The sequence below is a fragment of the Clinocottus analis genome, unplaced genomic scaffold, assembly GCF_023055335.1.
Source record: "Clinocottus analis isolate CAN_PGR_092001 unplaced genomic scaffold, fCliAna1.0.p SCAF_9, whole genome shotgun sequence".
In the NCBI taxonomy this organism is placed as follows: domain Eukaryota; kingdom Metazoa; phylum Chordata; class Actinopteri; order Perciformes; family Cottidae; genus Clinocottus; species Clinocottus analis.
Window position 1 is genome coordinate 1,376,996 of NW_027176251.1, and position 26,927 is coordinate 1,403,922.

General features: G+C 41.5%; 1 protein-coding gene across 2 annotated transcripts; it reads right to left on the reverse strand.

Moving 5' to 3' along the window:
- Positions 1–1,589: 1,589 nt before the first annotated feature.
- mtbp (MDM2 binding protein) lies at positions 1,590–26,927 on the reverse strand. 2 transcript variants are annotated; one of them, XM_068569541.1, is made up of 23 exons: positions 26,767–26,927; positions 26,383–26,466; positions 26,223–26,296; positions 25,422–25,570; positions 25,060–25,118; positions 24,278–24,422; positions 23,666–23,780; positions 20,641–20,733; positions 14,813–14,907; positions 14,484–14,550; positions 14,261–14,378; positions 12,972–13,151; positions 11,252–11,353; positions 9,040–9,237; positions 7,732–7,825; positions 7,187–7,345; positions 6,635–6,730; positions 6,191–6,454; positions 5,980–6,098; positions 5,435–5,547; positions 3,580–3,693; positions 2,787–2,852; positions 1,590–2,610 (listed from the first exon to the last, which is right to left on the reverse strand). In XM_068569541.1, the coding sequence occupies exons 1-23, from the start codon at positions 26,831–26,833 to the stop codon at positions 2,572–2,574; spliced, it is 2,610 nt and encodes an 869-aa protein (XP_068425642.1). In that variant the 5' UTR covers positions 26,834–26,927; the 3' UTR covers positions 1,590–2,571. The 2 variants fall into 2 exon arrangements, with proteins under 2 accessions (XP_068425642.1, XP_068425641.1); XM_068569540.1 differs by having other exon boundaries at positions 1,591–2,610; positions 11,252–11,365.

Genomic DNA, 26,927 nt, shown 5'->3' on the forward strand with positions numbered 1-26,927 from the left:
TCTCTAGTAATTCTGAGAATATTCGGTCGTATAATGATTAAGAACTAATGACAAAATAATAGAAAATGTGACGTTTTTAGGCAGAATTTAAATCAAGATGGAATAAACAGATTTCAATCTTGGTCCATGCGTATACTACTCATTCTATGAATAATTTATTATATTCATTAAAAGTGTTACATGAATCATCTGGTCACATGACATCTTTTGCTTCTGTCCATCCGGGCAGAGGGATCCTCTTCTGTTCCTCTATGAAGGTTTCTTCATGTTTTCTCCTCTAAAAGGGTTTTTATTATCTTTATTTGGGGCGTTTTTAATATCCGATGTGATGTCCCGGGACAGAGAGGTCATGTGTACGGATTGTAAAGTTTGTATTTGTGATTTTGGGCGACACAAAATGAACTGAATTTGTTTTAACAGCATGAAGACTATCACGTAGAAGAGATAATAAAAGTTCAATGACTTTTTTGTTGTGTTCAGAAAAAATGTGAAGGACCTTTAAGAGGCAGCGCAAGTGCACGAAAGGTCAACGCAAAGATGTGACATTGAGACAAAGATGCATAAATGAGAGTTTAAATGTTGTGACTCAAAACAAAAACATTGAAAGTGACAATTTGTTTTTTTTAGAAATAAAAAAGTCCAAAATGTTTCACCAAGAAACTACTTTGACTGAACACCAAAGAGCATGAACCAACTCTTCGGTACACAATGCCAGTCAGGAACTACACACTTACACAATGAATAGCATTGTAGTCCTCCGTTTGTTGCTTTGTCAGAGACACAATGTAACTGAGTGAAAACTTTACACTTGGACTCGTTCTAATGAAACGGTTCAGACACCCTGAACCTCTCCACACCTCATGTATCTGCTTCTGCCCGTTTGTCCCTGGAACAAAAACCTCCCATTGATAACATTTATCGTACATGTTGCAACAAGCAGCAGCGACAACAGATGGCCAGCTCATCTATTTGTGCTGCATCCATCTCACGGGCCCACAGGTCAGCTCTGTAAACCACAAAGAGGCCTGGAATTAAAACCAGGAAGCAGCGTCTTTACTGCAGGATCCGGTCGTGGATTTGTTGTTCCACAGTTTTGCGTTTCATCTTCCTTTTTATAGTTGTATATCTGGCATTGTTGCGTGACTTAAATGTGTACAAAGTATTGTTAACGCAGGAACTACACATTGTAATCTCCATGCATCCCTGATTACGAAGGACTAGTGATAAGTGGCACCATTTGTTGTGTTCTCTTCTGCACAGACACACGCAGTACTTTCCTTTTCTGGTCATTTTCTACCGAGGATTTTGTGTGACGCAGATGCACGAGGTACAATCTGAACTGTTTAATCTCTTCTGTTGGTCCAGTGCGATACAACCGGCACATGCAGATAATATAACTTGTAATATCTGCACTCGCCCTGACGTTCAGTGGTTCTCCCACACGAGGATAGAGAACACACTCCAGTCCATTCTCACAAAAACATGCACATAAATGTTCAGTATCTACTGTACTTTTCGTATAGTTTCCTAATAATCTGTGCTTTGATACTACATTTCAGAATAAAGGATACAGAAAATAACTTTTTGTCAGCCGAGAGTCAAATGCGTCTACAGGGAAGCATCGAGTTCAACAAATATTGAGAGTAAAGTTTCCTGTTTAAAAAGAGCAGAAGATTCTTGATTCCCGTATATTTAGTACCAAATTGCTCCCAAGTAACAAACCAAAACAAGTTATTCTGGTTGACTGAACAGTCCATCAATCCTCATCAAGTAAAACCACCTCCAGCTGCGAAGTTGAAGCTTTTTTGTAGTTAGTTCAACGTTAACAAACAGATCATTTTCTGTTGTTTTGGCATGGAGGAGGTTTCTCTGCTGCTCAGCTCCTCTTGGAGAAAAGTCAGCATGGTGCCGCGAGTGGAACGACTCATTCGTCTCGTTTTTGGGGATCCAGAAGTGTTCGTGTTGCTCATCAGTCTGCACTAAAGTCAAACCGTCAGTTCGACTTTGAGGGTCTGAGTAACATTCAGACTGTAATACCGAATGTAAAGTTACACACTTTATTGTGTTACAACCAGTAAAAAGATCAAATATGTGCATTCATAAAGCCATGGCGTTGTTAAGAGTATTTAAAAACTAAATGAAGAAGTGGGAAAGGATTCAAAATCATGTTTGAAAATAGCTACAAAGGCAAGACGACTGCAACTTGAAGCCAACGTTGAAGCCCTCGTTGCCTCTCAGAGTGCAGAGATGAGGACTCTCTCAATATGTTGCTGTTTTTCTGTTTCAAGGCTCTGGAGCAGTGGGAGTACATCAGAACAAAATACAAACTGAAACTAAAATAATACATCTTTAAAAAAATAAAAAAAAGATGTCACAATCTGTCTTAGTGGAAAACCTTATAAAACTAAATAAAAGATGAAGTTCATTAAAACAGACTTCATGTAACAATCAGGGAGGCTTGAAAAGTAAACACTCTTATGATAAAACATTTTAAATAAAAAAAGGTGGAACCCTTTTTTAGCTCTGAAATTAAAAAATGAAGTTTTTCTCTTGTATTCTTTCAGACTGTCTTCAATTCTTTGAGGACTTCTCCAACACCCAGTCAGTGACCTGCAACAAGAAGACAAACCCGAGAGGAGGTTCAGCTTCAGAAAGACAACAAAGCCGAGCGAGGAGCCGCTTGTGGGTGTGTATACGTGTGTGTGTGTGTGTGTGTGTGTGTGTGTGTGTGTGTGTGTGTGTGTGTGTGTGTGTGTGTGTGTGTGTGTGTGTGTGTGAGGCGTTACCTGTTTCACGTTGCTGCTGGCTGCCTTCTTCATCTCCTCATGCAGACCACGAGACGTCTTCAGGTCCTGGGATCAAACAACAGAACAGGAGTTCACTCAGACTGACGGGCAACTCCAGTGGGCTTCACGTCACATGCTTGAGGTCAAAGGTCAACCCATGTGAAGTGGGGCGAGGATATTGGTGAAACAGACAAGAGAGAAATGTACAGTACATTTACACAAATATATATTTTTAAAAGTATTATGTTAAACGACCCATTTGTCCATAATCAAAATCAAACACTTGCAACTGATATGCAGACAAAAGAACTAAATTATCCAACAAGAAATGTTTTTCTTAAGTTTGGTATCGATTCCAGGTGCCGGTAGCGTTGTTCAATACTTACAAAACAAAGAATTAGCAAAGGAAAATAATATCTACACAAAAACAAATATCTAGGATGAATAAAAACACTCAAAGGGAATGAAGTGTATAGCTTCGACAACAGCCAAACAGCATATTAAGTATCTGGTAGCTTTTTTCCAGGAGCAATTTTTACTGTGTTTATTTTCTATCAAACATCACAATGTACAAGGAGCCAAAAAAAAAGAGAAAATAGATGGAATTGTGTGGGTTTTTTGGCAAATTGCGTCTTCAAACTGTTCCTATTATCGCTTTAATTTGTTACGAGGCGCGATAACAAAACACAACATATGGTCATAAAGTTCTCCCGGATCCATAGACGCAAACACAATAAAGACGCTGCCAAAGAGAGGCCGGCGCCGACTGCGTGCGCGCGGCAAACAGACCAACCTTGAGGTAGAATTTCGAGATATCAAACAGCCGTTTGCCGCAGGCCTCAAAGCACTCGTGCTCGGCAGCGATCCCGTGCTGTTTGAGCGTTTTAGCCACTACCTCCTGCAGCATCTGAGGACACAGAAGACAAACGCTCAGTTCTTTATTTGCATTACTGTGAAAACATCGACGAGTTGTGTTTATTCCCTCACCACCTGACGACGCTAATCCGGTTCAGAGAAACTAATTTTAGCACAGCTCCCTTTATGGAGAGGAGGAGATGTCAAAATGTCTCGACTTCGGGGGGCCGTCCTTGCTCAAAGTTGCGCTGCGACTTTACATTTGGTGTGAGCTTGCAGGTACAAACACACAAATATTTATATACCGGTAGCGTCGCCAGAGAAAAACACACTCCTGGAATGAATAGGTCTGCCTTTAATCTTGTCACTGCGACTGTTTTCAGAGGGAAACACGATGGATTATTGTGAGGAATCGTCCGTGCCGTTCAGTCTCATGAGGAGAAAGGTACGTGAGTAAACTGCCATCCTTATTTCTGAATAAGGCCAACTGTTTCCTTTACTTGTCTTTGGATGATAAGTGTGTTTGAATAGTAATCTTAACAGGTCAAGGTCGCAATGCGATTGTGAGCTGCACCTCGGAGAGAAGTAACGGTTTATGCATGTGTGTGTGTGCTATGTCATGTGACCCACGTACTGTGTTTTTTTCTGTCATTGCACACTGCCCGTAAAAATAGATAAAGGATGGGAGAGAAAAGTGTGTGTGTGTGTGTGAGTGAGTGAGTGAGGAGGCAGGCAGCAGGTGCTATGATGATAGTAGAGTTGTAAAGTGATTTTCCTGCAAAAGTATAAGGCAGCCCACACATTCACAGCGATTGTATGCAAAACACAAAATGTGCATCTTTACTGGAGTTTGCACAACTCGTCTGTAGTGTTTTTGTGTGTGCTTGAATTTATCCACGAACCTAAGCACAGTCATTTGTAGAAAAAGTAAAAGAATTGTTAAACTGGTGAGTATTACAGCAAACCTATGGTTTATAATCACCGAGGTTTTAAGTATTGTGGCTCTAGTTATGACCTTTTACTCACCAAAGTGTGGCAACAAACATGCGTGGCAGGACAGCAGCTTTATATCGTACTGAAACAACGCGGATAACATTTTCTACCATTGTTTTCAGGTGGCACCATGAACACACCGCAGTGCTCCCGTCTTCATTTGCAGCTGCATTTTGTGAGGGTTTTCCTTTCAGAGTGACCACAGCAGGTCAAACATCCTGCAGACGCTGAGGCAACGCTGACATCTGCTCGTCGACCTACTGGAGTGCTGATATTTGAAGGACGCCGCAAAATAAAGTTAAGCGAGAGAGAGAGCACTTGCAGCCTCAAGAACATGGACTCTACAGTCCTCCCCCATGTTGTTTACGCTATTCACAGTGTATTTGTTGTGAAGTCCAACAAATTTGCAATAAATTATTAACGTTTCAATTTGTGAGGTCTGGAATCCGAGGCAAACATGGGATGAGGTACTTTTACTATAATTCAACCAGGTTTTACTGTGAGTGCAGTATTATGCCGTCATGCTCTGCTGCCAAAGTGCCTCCGAACAAGAGACCTTGACCACCGTACATGAAGGGAAAACCTACGTGTCGTTCATCTCTGAACCAAAGCGCCACAGTAAGTGCTCTCCATTCTTCCAGTGACTGGCAGCAGGCTAGAAATGCACAAACCAGTGAGGTTGACAGGATGATGAGGTCTCCAATTCACCAGTTATATCAAGATTACTTCTATATAATCACTGCATAAGTAACAATGATAAGAGAAGCTTTTTGAAGTCATACACTGACACAAACTCTCACCCTGTTGTGTTTCTGGGAGCGTGACTCTTTGGAAGATTTGTCCTCTGCTTTGTCGTCTTGCGTCTTCGGCGGCTGAGGTTTAGGCTTGTCGGCAGGGGGGAAAGTCACCAAACCTAGTAGTGATGTCATGAAAATGAACGACAAGGCAGTACAAATACGTAGCATGTGCCTGAGTAGAACGAGACTTAATCATAATAATATCAATATAAATAAGTTGCGTAACATTTTATTCTGTTAAAATATGTTAATAAAGTCTGTTCTATGCAATTAAGATTAATTTCTGAGAAGTGTCTTGCTCCACGGTGACGTTATATCCAAAAGAGACATATTAGATGTGTATGATATGAGAAGAGATGATGATAAATGTGCTCTATGTATAATTTCTTGTTGTATGCCGAGGATGTCTATAAACAATTCATTATTTAACATTATAAGCAATGGCGTGCAGATTTTCTCATGCATATTTGCCCGTTTGGAAGCATCTATATACTTAACAAATGGAGAGTGTTGTTTATGAGTCCCGATCGTTGATACCATGCACACACCTGAGGCCGTGGACTGGGACCTGCTGGGCTGTTGTCGGAGAGACCGGATGGCGGGGTGCGTCCCACTGCTGCCGCTGCTCTGAGAACAGAGCGAGTCGTTGCTCTCTGACTTCACCAGCCTGGACAAAAAAACAATAATACACGAACGATAGTAAGCATTGTTGGTACCATCACCCATCCATCCATCCATCCATCCATCCATCCATCGTACCTCTTGCGAGGATAACCTCCGATAACGTCCGTGTCCCACGACCTGCGCTTGAGTCGCGCCACGTCAGCGTTCTGCAGCGTCTCCCCGTCGGGCACGCTTCCTGGTTCTGACATCACGGCGGGGGAGGGGGCGGGGCTGAGGGCGAACGGGAGGGCGCAGGGCTCCTTGGAGCAGGTAGTCTGGGTCTCGTATCGAATCAGACGGGACTGGAGCTTCACGAAGCCCTGGTCCCGGTCCAAAGACCGCTGATTGTCCAGGCAGAACCTACATGAACAAATACATTGTGTTTTCTTCTGAATATTGGGATTGAGAAGGAATGGAGGCCAATGTGGCTTGTTTCTGTCTGATTGCTGTAGATCATAATTCATTTGTCATTGCTGCCAGTACTGTAAAATATCCGTTACTGTAGGCTGAACAGTCGCTGCATAGTTTCTAGAAACTTACTCTATGCCATGGTAATGAGACACTGAGGCTTTGTTGAAGGGCATCTGGCTAATTCTCCGGGGAGAAAGGTCTGGCGACAACTGGAACACATTATCACTGGAGAGAAAGAGAGGGGAGGGGGACAAAAAAATACAAAGTTTACCGAAGACAATATTTTCTTTTCAATAAATCACAAATACAAATGTTGCTGATTAAAACACAGTTTGACCAGAGAGAATTATTAAGACTAACTGATGACTGCTGTGCTCCAGAATAATATATATTGTTCCCCCAACTCAATAATGTTTCGACAACAGTTGTGAGTCCAATGTAGCAGGCTAATGATCATAATCAAATTCTCATTACGCCCTCATTAACTGCGATCTATAACCAAGCTAAAACAATACGGTCTACCTGACTGCAGCATGTGTCGTTTGTCTTGTTTCATGACCATCTTTGTGGGATTACACAGCTTGTAATAAAGCTGCTTCTGTCTCCACATGTCTGTCAGTGTGAAGGTTTATATATGTGTGTTTGAGCGTTAGTCAGATCAGAAGAGATGTGTGAACTTACCCTCTATTGATAGCCAGCAGGTGTAGCTCCCCAGTAGGAAGGCCATCAGGCGTGAAGTGTTTTAGAAGTTCTCTGGCGTCCAGTAACGCAGAGGAGCTCTTTTGACTGTCTTTAGGACCCAGCAGACTGTCGCTGGAGCCCGGACCGAGCAGCCCAAATCTGATTGACGGACACAAAACACATCGTAGATCATAAACAGTAGATTAGCAGCACAGTGTCTATTATAAATATAATTTAATAAATAACGTGTTGTCGTCATAATACAACACGGGTTTGCACAAAAGAAAAATGCGACAAAACATAAGCTTGCATCAGGATAAATGTAAATAGCAGCAACAAAAAACTATTCTCTGGGTACATTTGGGAAGACATAAAAAAAAATCCCACATTAGGGGAACAATCAACAATGTCACCCGCGTTGACTTTGTTTGAGCACCAAGCATCTTTAGTGTAAACACTGAAGTGCAGCTTAACCCAGGATGCCCTCGCTGGGTTAGCTTAGCTTCCATATGTGCTTCAGTAATAGAGACGAAAAGTAAAAGTACCTTCTCTTCTGTTTCCTCCTTTGCAAGTTCTCTATGTTGTGGAGGACGCTCCTCTCAGGCCAGTCAGACAGCAGGTGGGAAGTGGTCGGAAAACCTACAACGAAGGAACATCAAGGCTCAGCTGCTCGTTCCCCAATGATTCATTCTGTAAAATTCCCATTAAGCTTGAACCAACATTGCTGAATATGGAGCTCGCATGAAACATTTGTATTCGTCTGATTAGAAAATTCTCTTCCCCTCTTCTTCAAAAACTTAACAAGTGGCTTTCCTTAAACTGCAGTCACCGGTTGGTTACCATCGTGAAGCAAATATGGAGTATACGGTGCCCACAAATCGGCTTTTAAGTGTAAACAGAGAGATCCTCAGTTCTGCAGATTTTAGCTGTCTGGTATCAACAAGCCCCCGTAAATGTTCGGTTTCAGATGCTTTTAATACTGCTTGGCATTGCTTGAGCAGGTTTACTGACAGGAGGATGGTTTTTCATGCACAGTAATGTCCTTAGGTTGCAAGTGTGATGTATGAAGAGGCTGAAGCTCTGTGCCAGTGGTTTTGAAAGCCCACACAAGTCATTCACACCTTTAGGCGCTGCGGAAATGCAAATGCAAAAGGCATTCCTAATGGGGTTGCAGAAGCCGTTCAATGCAGTAAATAATATTCTCCAGAGCGGGCAAGGAGGTTGGGCAAGGACTATCAAAGAAAAGACCTGATGTGCAACTTAGAATGCATGTTTCTACATGCCTATCATCGCCTCTTATTTGAGGCGTACTGGCTTTACCACATGGAGAGCTGCAGATACGTGAATGGTATAAATTTGGAAATCTGGAGGATGCACTCAAAGACGAGGCCATTATGTGGACTGTTAGAGAATTAGATGAGTTGCAATACGAGTAGATAATATGAGGAAAGGCTTAATCTAGTACCATAGATGGAGGCAAGAATCACAATACAACAAATGTATGTAGTTCTGTAGGTAACACAACAAAAGAAGATAATTTAACTGCTCTGACTGAAGATAGCCATGATAACAATCCTGGAATAATATGAGAACACGACAGAGACAGAATAATAAAAATGTTCCAGTTCTTCACATTCTGCCTGCATTAGATGAATGTAAAACTGTGCGCTTTGGACACATTCAGTAACAACTGAACGTGTTATTCAAGTGGTATAAACAGAGCATTTCACAGGACGGAGCAGGAGAAAGATGGTGTGTGAGTGGCAGCAGTTACACACTGTCTTCACTGAGGCTCTCTGGATGGTTGTGTAGATATTGTTGCTTTTCTTTTTTGTCTCTTTCTTCGTTCATACCTGAGTCCTTTGCGGCTGTGCTGTCCTCCTCCTCCTCCTCCTCCTCCTCCTCGTCTGTCAGACAGGTGGAAGCAGAGGGCAGAGAGGAGTCAACCACCTTCAGGTACTGCTCCCTGGCCAGACTCAGAATGACCTTCAAGTCATTGACGGTTATTGAGGTTGAAGATGATGCTCCGTCTTCTTCTTCCTCTTTGCGTCCTAGACACACAGACAGACACTAGGTTTTAAATCTGGGCAACATTTCAAATTTAACTTTTGAGCTGTTGAATCTAACTAAGACCCCTTGAGTACACCAAACTCCAAAGATATACATGATGAAACAGGGAGAATCTCTTGCATTAGTTAGGGGAGATAAGTTCTCAATGAGAATTATAATTGCCCTAATAAATGTATGTCTATCTATGTTACTTCCAACTTGAATCGTTTTGTCATATCTTTTCAAAAAGGTGTCTTATTGACGCTTCAGAAGGCATTTTTTGGGGAATCTGGTTCATATTATGCTGGATGTTCATAGTTATGATCAAAATATCTTTTAAACGTGATTTTTTTTTTACAACCCGGGCAACTATTTTGTAACATTTGTCAACAAAATCTGCCGCGTGCCATGTGTGTGAAGGGGCAATTACAATAAAGTTTCACGTCGCATTATAAACGGTTAATAGTTGGACAACCAGTGAAATTGAAAGCGATAAAAAGGATAGATTACATGCATCGGCTTGAATACTCATCACATCGCACGCAGAGACACAGACAGATCACAGAGACAAAGACAAGCTTGCGATTTTGCAAACACACGTTTCACATAATCGGGAAAAACTTCCAGTAAACTTCAGTACAATACGTTGAACTTTTTGCCACTTATAAGAACACGCCTTGTCCTTCAATTTAATGCCGAGTCAGAATATATTGCAATGAATTTCATTAAGGTCCCCGGTCTCTCGGGGCTCTTCCTTCTGCTCACGGCCTTTTTTCAAAAGAACAGCCCTATTGCTTTTCCTGAAGTTGAAGAATTTCACTCCACTTCATTTAATCTGGCTCCACTCTACTGGTGTTTCACTATCTTCTCCTGCCAAGGGGACATAATGTGTGTCTGTAAAATAATGATATTTCAACCGAGTGTTTCTGTGCACCAGCGCGTGCTGAAGGCTGCTGAGCGCTCAAACTGAAAACAGTTCAGGAAGCTCTGATTTGCCCCCGACAGCTGAGACACACCAGAAGAAGCACACACGCCGCTGAAGACCGACGTCGCAATTTTCTAGTAAAAAAAGATGTTAAATTAATTATGATATAAAATAGGGAAAAGCAGCAAATCTTCACTTTTTAGAAGAACAAGCAAGGGTTTGACATTTGTTTGAAAAATAACTGTCACGACTATAAATTATGAATAGATTATCTAAATGGTTTTGACATTTTTCATTTGTACATTGTCTGAACGATTATTCAATACATTTCAGTTCTTATGACTTTATGATTAATCCTCTAAGTTCTGTTTTTCAAGAATATCTGAGATATTCTTTGAAGTAAACGGTTTGACGTGTTCTTCCATCCATGACATGGATTCATACGTCCCCAAAACCATAAAGACATGTTTAATTAATTATTATAATACGGGTAGATCAAATCGAGCATTCTGATTGGTTGAGAGTGAGTGTAGTTTATTTAAGCAATAAGGTACGAGAGGCAGTGCTGTATCGTCCATAATGTTCAGTACATTATGGACGATACAGCACTGACTCTCGTACCTTATCGCTTAAATAAATGAATCCCCATCATAATGTAAAAATGATGGCTGGACAGCGTGCAGGATCAACCCGGCACGTGCATGTCTGTCATGAAGTCAACTTGAAAAAATATAGTTTTTTTTTTTGAATTAACACAATATTTCTGACACCAATTACAAGTCAAAACATGTTTGTCTTTTGTGAAAAAAGCCTATAAATCTGAACCCATTTCCTCCTCAACTGTTGCGTGAGAAGTTGCTTCCTCATCCTGCTTGGGGGCATTAGGGTTTGATTGACATATCTCAGGCTCGTCTTGGTTGTTATATTATATTAGCATGCAAGCATCTAAAACATTGCACTACAATACCAACAAAAAAACCAGTGCGCAGTATTTTCCGTCTTCTACACCACCTACTTTATATTCCCAGAACGACAGTATATTCTGGGATTAGTTCCCCATTTTTAGGAGCTCTTTAAAAAGTAGAACTTACTGAGATATTCTTTGAGTGCCAGTGTTTGGACCCGGGTCACCTGCTTCTCTCTCTCCAGCAGGCCGGCTCCTTGAAGACAGGGAAGAGGCGAGAAGCTGCCGCCTGCAGCGCCGCCTGGTCAATGAGACGCATAGCGGAGGAAACATTTGCAAATCTCAACTGTGTATTTGTTTAGTGAGGTGGTTTCAATTTTTTTTATATTTATGAGTGGAGAACAGAACAATGGAGTTCAAAGGGTCCACTGATTTTTGCAGAAAAACGTCAGTGCACTTGAAATACGTGGCAAAAAAATGTTCAAATCAAGGGAGTGAGACAAAAAATATCACTCTCAGGAGGAATTTCAACTAATGTTGTATTCATTGCAGCCCCCTTTTAAAGAATAACAAGCTAAAAAGGTTAGGACTGCTCAATGAGTCAACAATAACAGATAAACTCCAATACTTTGTCGTAAACATATGGTTGAATAATTAAATCTTTAACGCCTTTGATGGCCAAAGAGACTCTAAACATTATGCAAGTAAAGGACACACATATGTATCGAGTATTTTGTGCTTTTTGTTCTGGCGCAACAACCCTCAGGTGTGCATTTTAACGCTTTAATTTTTATTCAAAACTCTGCCGTCATTGAAGCAGTCTGGGCACCTTTTACAGCCTCGCTCTGCATTTAAAAGTACTTCAAACATGTTTCCTGAAGGTTGCATGAAATGTTAACAACGGTGGAAACTCTCAGGAGGAAACATCACAGCAGGTCTCTTCTTGAATATCATATAAAGCCCAAGAACAATAAAAAGGACTTTCATGCGGAGAGAAGAGAACTTTAGAGAAGAAAACTGAAAAAAAAAGTTTGAGATTCAGAAGCAGACACTGCTTTTGTTCAACCATGCATCCAGTTCATCCCTCTCACCTATGCCATTCACGCCATTCGTCCTCAACACCTCTCTCACTCTCTCACTCTCTCTTTCTCGGTGTAAATCCAGCTGTCTCTTCAACACCCTGTCTCACTTCTTTTCTCTTTGATTGATTGTTCTCATTTCAGGGATGAGGAAGAGGAAATCCACAACTTCCCAATGCTGCGGGAGAGGAGGGGCCGGAGAGACAGAGAAGGTGACACAGGCCAGCCAGATGAACAATGGCCGCCGCCTCACTCTGTCAATGAAGCCAGAAGGGCTTTCTACTCCAACCAAGGCGAGGAGCTGCTTTGAAGAGGAACAGGACACTTGAAAGGCTTCTCTTTGCAATATGGCCGACAACTAATTACTGCTGAATGTTCCCAAATCTCATGCCACTGCGAGGGTCGTTTAAAACCATCAGCAATTTGTACTCCTTCTTTAAATGTTTACATTTAGGACAAAATTATCTCTGATTATGTCCATTGCGAATAAATATCTGTAAAGCTCGTTGACATTGTAGGAAAAAAAGACTCTTTGCAGCCCCAAACCGTGCCAAAGACTCGACAAGTTGTCTTCCCTATTGAAGCAATCCTGTGATAATAGTCGGTACATCGCAAACAAGAACTGGAAATGGCTGATTTGGTTCTCATTTTAATGACGGTCAAAAATAATGTTGTCAAAATAATGTTGTTTACTCAGGTTTAAGGATGACGACCAGACGGGTCCAAGATGTGCGATTCAAGGTTTTAGCAATTAAAGTGACACGAAAACAGACACAGCGACACACACACACACACACACGCCTCCACGAACATGACAACTTAATATACCTGGCGATGACAGAGACTTCTCTCTCAGCAACCCAGAGGCGGTTGACATGGCGGCCGCTCCGTTGATTTGACTGTCTGAGTGCAGCATCCCGACCCTGCAGCCTCCGAACCCAACGTCATCCGAGCCCTGGACCAGGAGGAGGTAGTGAGCGCTCTCACCTCCGACCTCCACGTCAGGCACTGCAGGGCACCGACAGGAAAAAGAGAGATTACAACCAGAGTTAATCCACGGCTGAAGAGGTGATGCACTTCTTCTTGTTATGACGCATACAATGCATACAATTCTACTGAAAAAGGCCCAGCCTTGGATTTAGGGGTGTTTATTGGCAGGAAAGGAATAATTTTCATAACTGTGTTTTCCTTCATATTAACCAACTGAAGCTAAGAATCGTTGGTTTGTTCCTTTAGACTGCGGCTCCCTTGTTTGGATGGATGGATGGATGTATACGTTGTTGATCCCCAAGGGGAAATGTGTTTGTCGAAGTAGCAGCTTACAGACACACAAATAAAAACCAAGATGAAAGATGCATACAGCAAAAAGTGAAATGTAAACAATAGAGAAAGTGCATAAATGCAAAGTATGTGTAGTGTAATGTATATGAAGTGTATGTATGAACATAAACATGTTCAGTGGGTAACAAACAACAAAAGTAGTGCAACGGCTATTGATAGACAATCCAGCCAGAGGTGACTTATTGTAAAGTCGTTTTGCCGAAGGCAGGGATGTTTTCTTTACATAGGGAGCGGGTCCCTTTCACAGTCTGGCATGTTTCCACCGTAGACAACCAGAAACACTGACTCTGGAGAAGTGCCTTTTGGTTTTTTTTACTCACCTGGAGGCCACCGTAGATTCTCAACACGCTTGGTGAGGTGAGGTGCCGCTAGATGCCAATAAATCCTACACACTGGACCTCGAAGATATCTCGCTCTAAAAGTCGTCCATCAAGTGTTTTGTACATCTTATCCCTGCCGTCCAACTCTTCTATTCATTGTTTACTTTTTGCTCCAGCGAGCCACATTTCTCAAGGCTACAAGCTGTATCAGTTTATCTTGTCGTGTGAATTTTGTTTCCGGGGTTGTTGTTGTTTTTTCCCGTGGTTCTTTGCAAATTGATTCAGTCCTACTTCCACGTCTGCTTCCCCAGCGGAGTGTTTTATTATCTATATCAGTATATTCCTAGTTACCCGTTTATTTCCCCGCAGAAGGTGATGTGGCTCCTCTGTGTTGTTGCCAAAACAGTCATCAATTTAACAAGGCAATGAAAAGGACAAAAAGAAAAACAGTCTTACCGGGTAAAGACTTTGGTTTCCTGGCTACGGACTCTCTCCAGCGCTGCGAGCTGAGCTGGCTGGCCGCTCGCTGAGCGATGGGGGTGATTATACAAGACAAGCTCAACAACGCCGCAACCTACACATAGAAACATAGTTGATGAACGCACACGATCCCTCAGCCACACAAATCAAATACAAGCTGCATCGTATACGACTGACTTTTTCCAACATTTGTACGTACCTCCCCACGCAGTGACCTCAACTGGTCCAACAGAAGTTTAGCTTTCATCGAGTTCCCGGACACGCTTCTGTTTGTTGGTGGTGAAGGAAAGACACGATGTAGGGCAGAAGGTGTTACCAACAGCTTTTTGAGACTGCATAACCCTTAAGGGCTGCAGTGAAAACAGTAGACGCTGCATTTTGTGATGCGCATTCAAATCCATACGCGAAGGAAAACATAATGGTTGTTTTATTATTGTGTCACTCAAACAGTTTGCATCTAGAAAAGTGGGTTCAGCTGAATGTGGATTGATGTAGACGAACATGCACACACTTCAGGAAAGAGGATACAGTTCAAACTGGGTCGTGGACATCAGAAAGCTGGGCAGGTCGGACAGATTAACCAGCTGAATCAAATCTAAAACCGGTGCGTAGTAATGGAAGACCTGCAAAGAAAAGGACAGACAGACGGAGAGGATGGAAGAAAGGAAAGAAGAAAACAAACACAGAGAAGAGAAAGAAAAGAAAACCCACGGTGTTATCTTATCACACAGAACAGCACCTGAAAAGAGCAACAACAACAACAACAACAAAACAACCTCAGTAGTTTGTGAGGCAACAGCTGAAGGAGCTGGAGAGCGTCCAGCAGCGGAAAGACGAAGATAGAACGAGTCCTTGAGCAAGATGCTCAACCTCAACCAGCTCCGAGGGGACGTTACACAACCGACCCCGAATCTGATCTTCCTTGGGTCCAAATCTGGATTTAGACTTCCAGTGGAAATGTCAGCGCAAAAATTAGATATTTTTGTGCATCCAGACGCGCGTGTGTGCAGAAAGGAAACCGAGCACAGGCATCCACTGTTGCATCCACTGCTACACACACTGCTACACACACTGCTACACACACTGTGACCGAAACCGAGCTGCAACATTTGTTTTCATCAGCAATTAATCCCTCCATCTGATTGTTTGGTTGATACAAAGTCAGAATATTTGAGGACGATTTCTAGCTCCAGAGGACGTTTTCAAATCTCTTGTTCACGAAGATTATCCGTTTACAACTATATTAAAAAAAGGAGGAAGAAAACTACGCAGGAAAACATTGTTAAATACCTCACCGCTGACTAACTAATCGGTAATTGACTAATCACTTAACAGGATTACTGAACAGCCATTAGACGGGGCAAAAAGCAATTTATGTAAGAATTGAAATGCTGAATGTTATTATGTGTACAAAATATATTTACTGGTTGCCATTTATTTCTGAGGAGTAAATTGCCATTTATTTCTGAGGAGTGAATGGCAACCAGGCTTAGAAATTGTAATTTTTTTGTACAACTTGAACTTGTTATTCTCAAAAGTCACCGAGAAATACTAAAACTTTTTTCGTAGAATGTGTATTTGTGCAAGTAAAGCATGAATAAACCTTGTTCTCAAGGTTTACCTTTGTGTTTTTACATTATCGCAATCAGTTGATATGTCACTTAGATAAACATTAAATCGTATCCACACCGCCTTTATTGGACCGTAGCACATCCTGAAATTAGCACTACTATGCACTGAATGGAGCATGATATAAGAAAAGATTATATTATTATTAAATATATATATTATTATTTTATTATTTATATTTTACACCCATACTAAAACACAGAATAATCTTCAGTTTTCTCTCAGGAGAGTTTCAGTTAGTTAACACAATGTAGCTCAGCTAATTAAAATACATACAAACATATATTTAAGAGACCTACATTTCAACAATCTACAGTTGTCCTACTTATCTAACGAGCTCATTAGGTTATGAGGAAATCAATAATATATAAATCATTTGTCACATGGAGAAACACTTGCATGTAGAAAAAGTACAATATTACCGAGGAAAGCCTGAAATCTCAATCTCATAATTTATTGATCCGGACCAACGAATGAAGGGGCGACCCATTTCTGATAGACTCATAGATTATGAATAGAGCGAGATTTTAATGAACCTGGGTCCAATTCACAGACGGTGAAGCGTCTTCGTCCTTCGTTCAACCATCGGGAAGAGAATGACTAATGCAGTGGCCTCCGATATTAAACTATGCTCATTACTTGAAACCGTCCTATTTGTCAGGGCTTTTAAAATTTGCATATGCCTGCAGTTAAAATGTTTTGTCCTTTTCAAAATGCGGTTTCTCCGTTCTGATAGCCGTGCGTTTATTCTCTGCAGGTGCATTGCATTTTATTCCCGTCTCGAAGTACATAGATTACTGTAATTTCGTCTCTAGCGCTTCCTTTGTGAGCAGTGCTCAACACTAAGTGCTGTTCAGGAGCGGCACATTGTGATGTTATTTTGTGTAACCGGGTGCTGCAAAAGCACAGAAGCCTTCACTGACCAACACCGGCCCCATTTCCACCTGTACAATAAAAACCTTTTATAGTAAATGCCCATCCAACATCAGTAAAGTCGCAAGTTTTTTTCGACCTCCATACGTTAGCCATCAACTAGCACAACAAGTACAAAACAGCAGAGGACATTTAGTAGTGACCAACTTTCACTGTAGGATAAAGATTGTAGAGGAAAGAGGAAGTGCCGACGTTTGAAAGCAGACTTTGTGCCCAGTGGTTAATTTAAAGCCGGAAAAAAAAGTGCGATGTGAATGCCCTTTCCCTTCCTCGACAAACAGGGTTGAGGCACTTATAAAAAGGACACACACAAGAGAGAGAGAGAGAGAGAGAAAGACTAAATGTCACCATTTGAATAAGCTATAGGGCAGCGGACTCTGTGTAGAACACAGATTATTTTTTAAGTAAAAGTAGAATTAAGTAAAAGTTGACGTTGTTTTGAAAATGTGTAGAATGAGTGTATGAATACTTTTAGAGCAACATTTCCTTCCCCCGGACATTTTCTAAATCACTTTTTCCACCTGGTCTCAATTTCCAGCGCTCTGATTATCATTGTAGGACGTTAACCTCGTTAGATTGCAGAATAATGACTTGAGTCCTGTGACGAGGAAGTGCAGCCTATTCCTCCGATATCTGTGCTTCACTGGCTCCTCGAGCAGGAGATCAATGTGAGGAAGTGCCTTGATTTGACAAGTGAGTCATCTACTCCGACAGATTCCCATCGCAATATTCTGACAATAAACATCGTCTTTAATGAATTTACTATCACTACATCATGATATAGATTCATATATATCGATATCACAGCATAAAAATGACTGTGATCCAACATTTTATCCATATAATATATATATATATATATATATATATATATATATATATATATATATATATATATATATATATATATATATGATATAGGGCGAGCCCACAATTTAGACTCAGCTGCAGTTTAGATTTCATAAATCACACAATAAACACACACTTTGGGTTTGGTGCCCACACAGCACAGTGTGGCCTCCCTTCCCACTGAGGCTGTGTGTGTGTGTGTATGTGTGTTTTAGTAATTAACACAACAGTTAGTCCCGACAGTGAGGAGGCCTAATAGTTTTTGTCAGTGCATAGTTTAGATTTTACTGTCAGTTATCCCAGCAGAGCGGAGATGTGATAGTTTTGTTGTCCTCAGAGGTTTGTTTTTATTGTGTGCCAAGACAATCACCACCATCTGCTTCTCTGTACACAGATCTGATGAGATCACACATCCGCACACACAAACACACACCTCAACTATGGCACTCTGCTGTGGTAACTAAATAATGAGCACACACACACATAACATACCAGGTACAAACTCACAAAGCAGACAATGGTTGAGATAAACACAACACACACACACATATCCACAATTATGAAACGTAAAAAAGCCCCTCTGTATCACGACTCTTTCTGAAAAGCTAATCATTACTATCAGTATTTCTTTAGTGTGCACAACACACATCCTTTAAGCCAATTGCCCTTGACGCTATTCCTAATAATGCTAATAAAGGCCGCCTGTGCGTGTGTGCTATTAGACACAATATCAGGTCATAACTTCTGAGGCTAAGCTGTTGTGTGGTTTTATTGTTACGGATGGTTATCTACGTAAGAAAACTCATTAAGCAACGATACCAACTGTTATAAAAGACCTTGTCTCACACGGACACTTCCTCAACAAAGACACAGCTTTTACACGGCACACAACATCTCCTCCATGGACAAGTTACAAGCTAGAACAGTTAGCGTTCGGGTTTTAGTACTACAATAGTAATTCATACTTATGTGGCAAAATAAAATGGAGTTATAAACTAAGACGTCCATTCAGCAAATTAAAAAAAGTTACCAAAACTATTTGAGTGCACTTCCTCGATTTAGGCTGTGTCGGGCGCAGTGGGGCTAAATGCTATCGTCAGCATGCTAACATGCTCATAATGACAATGCCAACATGATGACGTTGGTAGTGTTTACCGTTAAGAATCAACTATGATAGTGATACTCGTACTACTGTGCTATTTTGTGTACCAGAACTAGATGATTTAAGTCCCAATATGTAATGTGTTAAATGCAGAATGCCGAAAATACAGAACGTCCTACTGTCTTACATCATTCTGACCCACAATCCTCTGCATGGCGGCGATATGAGCAAGAAGCTCTGTGTTCATGCTGCAATGTAGACAAAGTACTGTGATGCAACTGAAAGCATACTGAATTAATTAAATGAATTTTAGAGTTCTGTAATCACTGGGTTGAATTAAAATTAAGAAAACTAAACCAAAAAGCTACTTTTACCGAGCTACTGGTGCACGATTTATTATTTTAATAACAATTCAGTAAATTATGTAATGATCTGTGACACAACACTGGTATCAGATCAGTTCTCTGCAACACGCAGGTATCAATATCCTGAAAGAAAAAGTCGGATCAATGCACCCCTTAAAGAAACATGTATTGTGAACACCTGCAATGCCATTGTTTTTAAGTGATTGAGACTTTATGAATACGTCTTGAGTTCATACGAATCACTTGCTATCAAAAGTGTGGAGACATTAACTCAGGCTTCACATTGGGTGGGTAGAGATATCACTGCCAGCAGCTAACTCTAGTTTCTCAGTACCAGCCAGCGAGTCAAATCCCCTCAAGACAAAATACCTCTGAACCGCTCCATTAAAAACGTGGAATCCAAAATATGAGAAAAAAGAAAACGCTGATAATTGAAAAGTGAATGATGCAATTGAAGGTTGCCAAATGAAGTATATCAATTCTGTGGAAAGATTGATGGACAAAACATAGGAAACGACATGTGTTTAAACCCTTGGGCTGTCTGTGATGAGATGCTAAATCTATGTTTAATACTGTTTTGTGGCTACATGGTCATCAGAGGTGCAAGAGGTCGGCCCTCATTTGGCAGATGAAATACATTTGATTCATATGAGTTCAGTCACAGGTTCCTCGATGTGATTAAAGGGCAACCAGGAAGTGACCCGTTTGAACTCATTTCAGTCTCGCCACCAGAAATCATGAGGAGATGGTGCCGCTCATTCAACACTTTAGCTCGGAGGTAAGATGAGGCTTGAACTGTAAGGGTTAAAGGAACAGTTCTCCCGTTATTGTAAATTCAGTCATTATCTACTCGACATGCTGTCAATCTAAACCTTCTCTTATGTTTGAAGCAAAATGGACAAGCGGGCATAACTGCACGATAGTCTTCTTTCAAGCTTAACGACCCCGAACACGTTACATTCCTCTAAACAAGATTTACTCGCTGATAACATTTGGACCGAGTGCAGGGCCCACAGCGCTCTGGCAGAAGACTCTGCTCGCTGCTGTGATGCAACTGCTGGCACATCAGAGACTGTGTTGTGTCAAAGAGGAAGAAACAAATAAATAATGAGGTGAAACATAGGAGAAGTTACCCTGTGGAGTTTTCTTGTAACCCCCCCTCTCCCCTCCCACAGAAATGTATTACCAAAAACACATGAAAATGTCAAACTAGGGGGCAGGATATGAATCTCTGCACGATACAACCAAAACAAGGAACAACATTACTTCATAGTGACCAATGGTGTAAAAGGAAATGAAAGGATATGCTCACTGCTGATTGGTTGGGGCAAACAAACTACAAAGCCCCGAGAAAAAAAGATGCCTACTCAGCATTAAAAGACGGCCACATTCTCAGTGCAGTGTGAACTGTTTCCACAAGAAAGGTTGAGGTCGGTGAACACAGGATGCGGGAGGTCGTGAGGGAGCTCAGGACTCACCTCGGGTTGCGGTTTGTGGTCCGTCGTGGTGCAGGGAGCTTGCAGGAGACTGGAGCGCAGAGAAAAGCCGTCGAAACGGAGCTCCGACACAAACTGAGGCCAACACACAGAGCAGGGGGAAAAGGTCACATCGGGGGAACGCTACTTTACACTTTGATTAACGACGTTACAGTCCATCACGCTGTAATCCTGTGTTTGTTTGACTCTAAAAATAGACATTTGCTTTGCCACGCGGGCTGTGTAGTTAGTGGTACACACACACACACACACAAATGTATTAGTTGTTATGCTATGTATTAGCGGCGGTTGTTCTCAGACAGGCTTTTGCCCCTTTGGGAATTCTCCTTTGTTCCGCTGCTCGCCCACTGAGAAGCTTTTACGGACTGACTCACTTCTGAAAGCAGCAACTTAGAAAAGGTCGCTCCTGTGAAGGAGACGCCGCGTGCTCGCCTCGGCGGCGTCCTCACCGCTCGGTAGACAGAGCGGAGAGAGATGACTGGAGAAGACTTGTGTCAACCGCGCAATGGCGCTGTCGACACGGATGGACATTCAAACCGGCGCCGCGACTTCCCCTCGAATGTTTTGTTTTTGTCGAGGTCGCTCCACTCCTTATGAAGACATGTCAGCTGATGCGGCTTTACACGCATTTCAGGGAAGAACCCAAACAGCACGAGATCAATGGACCAAACTAATTAAAATCGTTTTGGGAATTTTTGCCCAGGAATCTTTTTTTGTCTCCGTTTCATGAAAAAATGGCTTCCATAGAATTTGAAATGGAAATAAATATACACAGAGCATGAGAATGTCAAACACACAATGTGTGCGTGGTCTTTGCCTCAGAATGACATCAGTTTCATGGATCTCTTGGAGTTCATTTCCACCACAAAATATCAAAAGGTCTGCACCAAACCAAGACTTTTCCTACAAACACGATTCTTATAATTTGATGAGAATGTTTTGTAAACTTTTTAAATCGCTCCGGCCTGAAACCCCTTTGAAAATATTAAGCCATGAAATATGAACTTCAACACTGTGAGAATTACAACTTCAACAACATTGCCTCATTTGACCTTCTTTGCCAAACACATTAACATAAACAACTTCTGAGCAGTTTCAAGATTCCTCTGTTGAATATCGTTTTTATCTTTGACCAACAATTAAAATGATTAGAAAAGGGAAATGTCAGGCAGGTCAAATATAAATAAACACCAACACATGAGACACACGCTGCAGGGATCACACAAAGGAATCTAAAACAGGGATTCTCACCAACCTGCAAAGGTTTTATCTAAAGAAATTATCAATTCCCCCTCCTTCTGCCTCCACGAGATAATGAAAAATGACTCATAGTTTAGCTATCAGCCGTGAAAGACCACCTGCCCCCCAGACCACAAACTTTTAATCCTCCAATTCTTTTCTCCACCTCGTCGTCATCCAAAAAAAACTGAACGAAACAGAAAAAAAGACACACCCTCCATCTGTCTCCGATATGGATCTTTCACAATTTGAAAGATTAGTTGTAAAAATATCCACATTGCTCATTGAGCGGTGAGGTCTCACTTCCTCTCTCTGATAGTAGAATATAATGAATTAACTTATTTTGACCTTACTTTACTCATTTTTGACAGCGTATGACTGCATACACTCGATCAAGTTCCTCACCCGAGATGAGAGATGTTTTTCTTATTGTTAGCACAGTGCGATGTTTCAGCATCGCTGTGCAGAACGATGTGCACGCAGTGTTTGCTTTCACGTTCGTCAGCTTCGAATCTCTGCAAATGCGGTGCGGAAACTCGAAGACTGCAGTGAACTTACACCGGCAATGGACTTTGATGACAGAATCAGATTCAATGACACAATCTGGATTTTTGAATGAGTGCGCCTCCCTCCGATCCACATCCGAAAAGGTAGAGAACCCTTAGTCTAAAATATCACACCAAACAAACGAGAAGTGTTTCCATGATTTTGGCCGTATGGAAATGCAAAAAAACTAAATTGGGATGGCTAGATTTGATTGTTTTCGTCGAGGACTGTTGCTAAAGCCATCATTCTTCCATCTAATTGGACTTTCACTCTTTAAATTCCTAAGAAAGTAAAGAACAACGATGTTCCTGCAGGTCAATAGCACCATCGCTGTCCTTCAAATACAGAAACTTGTCCTTGCCTTAAGTCCTAAATAATCAATTCCAGCCGGCTCCTGTGTGAGAAAGGTCTCGTCAATGTCGGGTCGGCTCTGCCAGGGCCTGCGAGGCAGAGCTATTTCCCATGACCTCTCAGTGACCTGCAGTAATACCTCTAGATTCATTCAGCAGCAGAAAAAAAGACTTACCTCCCACTGAGTCAAAAAAAATTCACGTAATTCAAAAGAAAATATGTGAAAATGTACCACCGTGTCTTTTGTGTGCACTGCGTGAGTCGTTCCTTATGGGAAAGATGAAAAGAACAGACACTGAGGCAGGAGTCAGGTCTCCACAAGTAGCCCTTGTTAAGGGGGCTCTCGCGAAAATGGCGTTTCCTTCTGCCGTCTCTCGCTCAGCCGAGGTGTGTGTTCCAGCGTAGAGAGAGCACTGCTCATCATGAAAAGCCCCGGGGCGAGCAGGTAAGTTCATGCCCTCTACGCTGCCTTTCCAGCAAGCACACAAACAGAGTCAGGGTTGATGAGACAAAATAAGCTCTTTGTCTCATCAATCAACAGCGAGTACCTCACACACACACACACACACCTTTTTCTGTCATTGCTGCTTTTAAATTACCAGTTACACCACCAGTACTTCAAAAGTGTACACAGATTCATACAAGCACATACAATTCCTTTCATATTAATAATAAATCTACGCAAAACGGCTGCCACCCACATACACATTTTTCGAAATCTAAACCTTCTTGTTAATGACTTTTGTTCCATCTCTAATAAGACTGGCTCTTTGGACCGTTCTCCATCATGTGAAGAGGATAACAGTGAAATAAACTGTGCGAACAGAACTGCATCCTGCTTGTTTCTTCTACTCAATTCTGAGGTCCTTACCTTCTTCTCTCTGATAAGCAGGCCGCCCCTCCATAGTTCTCTATGATCCATGCAGTTGTGGAGGTCAGCTGGCTCCACCAGACTGGCACTCAGGTAAGACGCTGCTTTCTGCCACCTGGGGAAAAAAACAAAAAGGACTACTCAAGAAACAGTACTTTTGAGAACTTGTATTTATTACTTTAACTTAGATTTTAAAAAGCCCTGATTAATAATAGATCTTCTATTCAGGCAAAGGCAACAGCAGCGTATTGCTATGGATTTAATGAAGCTATTTTAGCATCATCTAAAATGAGTGCTTTAGTAAAAATGTTACTCAGATTATCCAAGTGTAACTGAAAAATTGACTTTGCTCATCTTTACGCTTCTAACTCCCCCTAGTGGCAAACTAGGAGCGCTTCTGCTAAATCATACAATGTTGCTGCATTTCTTGCATTTGGGGAATCTTTGAATTTTTTCCTTTTGCAATTTTTACATTTGGCTGAAAACAATAATGAAACAATAAAATTCTTGTGTTACAGTGTTTGCATATTAGGCACATTCAAAAGTGTAGCCACCAGTTGCTTTGTGCAATACTAAAGAAATGCAATGCACGCATATTTGTGGCGTCCTTACCCGGCGGTGTGCTGTGTGACGACAGTGATCTTAGCAGCGTGCCAGTAGGACATGTGCTTGAGGGCTCCCAGCAGAGGCAGCAGGTCTTTATTAGGAGGGGACTGCTCTGCAGAGCCCAACACCAGCACGTCCAACAAAGCTTTACCTGAAAGGGGAAATGGGACGAACCAAACAGGACTTCATTAAACGTGTTCTGTCTTCTTCCTTTTTTTGTCTCAAGAGGATTTCACGAAGACGGGGTTGTTCCAATGACACTAAGTTGAACTGAAATTCAATGCCAACATCTGTGGGAAAAAGAAGTTGGTGAACAAATCTGTGGTGACTCCAGCTCCTCATGCCAACTTAAGATGGAGAGTGACTCAGAAATGCTCCTTCCGACAGTGAATATGAAGTGAAAGTGAGTATTACTTGAGGAGGCAGACTTGCAGAGGAAGTAGTCAGAGCAGAAGCATCACATTTTCCCAGTGCTGAGTGTATTTTTATGAAGTAGAGTAGGCCACAGCACGCAGATATTCAAAACCTATTGCTTTGTGCCGTTGACGAACATCTTGCTCTGTTGCCCGATAAGTAAACTAGATGTTTGTTGTTCTCCTCAGCAAATAGAGAAAACTGGTGTGTGGAATCATTTTGGGATTTGACCCCAAAGATTGAAATAATATTAAATAAACATTGACAGCCGCACTGACTGCACCTAGTTAACATCTTCACAAAACAATAAGACATAAGATGACTAACATAAGATGACTAACGACCTCCGTATGAAAAGAAAGGGTCAACAGTACCTGGAGGTGGAAGCTTGTCTGACAATAGATGCAGTCCTTCTGCAGCCTCCTCCAACAGCCTGATCAATAAAGAAACATCAGAAACACTTGCAAGCCAACTGGATAACATGCAGCACTTAGATTTTGATTTATTTTAAAGACACATGAATGTTATGTTCTCATACTGGATTAAAAAAAGATATACATTAAGATCAGATATGAATTGGTTTCTTTCCATTTACTCATTAGGAGGGGCAAATGATAAATTATTATGCAGACATGGATGATCTAGGCACATACCTGCAACACAGAGCAGCAGCGAGCAGAACAAAAACAGGATTACATATCTACAAAAGGAAAAGTAAACATCATCTGACACTCACTCTGTCAGCGACGGCTGATCGGCGTTTTGGTCCGGTGCCTCCTGATTACTCAGAAAAGTGAGACATGACTCCACAGCATTTGGCTTCTCCTCTTCACTGTCCGTCTTCTGGCGTCCTGTCCCCAGCTCTTCCCAGTCCGAGCTGCAAAACTAGCAAACGGGTGACAGGGATTCACGTATGAATGCTGAAGTACAGCCTCTCTCTCTCAAATCAGTGTGTCTATAATAGTACAACGCCAACAAAAAAGGGGCTATGACATTTTTGGAGGTTAATAACTAGGAGCAAATAAAGGAATACTTCCATCAGCATCTTTCACATGAATTCAGTTGGTCAACATACGAGTGGATTAAACATTGTGTTGGCAAACTGAAAAGCTACGCAAATAACTTGAAATCATCAAATGTAAGTTGCATACTCGCCACGAAGTTCTGTGCTTTGTCATTTTGACAAAACAAAACAGAATATAGGAAGTTTTTGGCAATGTGTTGCATTCTAGATTTAATGATGCTGTGGTTTGTAACAGTGTTCTACGTCTTTCTGTAAACTTGATACGGGGAGTAAAGGTCAGAACAAAATCAAAAATACCATATGTAATGCTGACTAAAATTTCTTGTGTATTAAAACCTGAAAAAAAAATTCTATTATTTGAACATATATTGATACTTCTTAACTATGGACAGAGAGGCATGTTTCTGCCTCACAAATTGAAAAAGGCTGGAGGCACAAGTGTGCCAAGTTTCTCGCAAAACATAAACCTTAACCTGAAGGCAAAACTGCCTTGAACCTCCCTAAAAGCCTCACCTGCGTGCCTCCGTGGTACGCCTGCACAGCAAAGCACCACCTCTGGACCGATGGGCTGCCACTGAGAGAACAAGCTGGGGACACAAACACAGAAGAGACAGTGGTGGATTAACAACAAGCTTCTGTGTGAGGACGTTAAAAGATGCCAAATTCACTGTACCTGGAAGCACAGACATCCCTCTCTTTGACGCCTGTGTGGAAATGTCCACAAGTGTATCATGTACCTGCTTTACTGGCTCCAGACCTGTGAACAGGGACAATTCAGTGGCCATGACTTGTACATACATCTGGTTTATTTTAGATGCACAAGTATCACCTCCTGTAAGCAATTAAGTATATAATTATCTATATATACTTATCTATATAGAACTTAACATTGTTTTCTGCTTTACTAACGTAATATAATTAACATTCCTGCCAGTTACCAAAGTGTTAACGCCGAGTGACTCACTTTAAAGTTGTGTGCGTGTATACTATCGACACACTTTTCGAGCTACTAGCTAATTAAACTCGGTTTAGCAGCCCGGACGTTGGTCAAACTTACACGCGTAGTCCTCCGCCAGGTCGTCATCCGTTTGGCAAAAGGATACAACCAACACGTACCGGTCCATGTCATGCAAGTATTAGTATTTGTTTTAAATGAACGTTAGCTTGGACTAAACTGAGAACAACAATCTTTTCGCGCACTGTCAAATTTCCCACCGG

Coding starts and splice junctions, on each gene's coding strand:
- mtbp (XM_068569540.1), bottom strand. CDS start 26,833: ATGGACCGGTACGTGTTGGTTGTATCCTTTTGCCAAACGGATGACGAC. Junction 20,734..23,665: donor TGCTTATCAGAGAGAAGAAG/GTAAGGACCTCA, acceptor TGTTGGCCTCAG/TTTGTGTCGGAGCTCCGTTT. Junction 3,694..5,434: donor GCTCCCAGAAACACAACAGG/GTGAGAGTTTGT, acceptor CTGTGTCCTCAG/ATGCTGCAGGAGGTAGTGGC.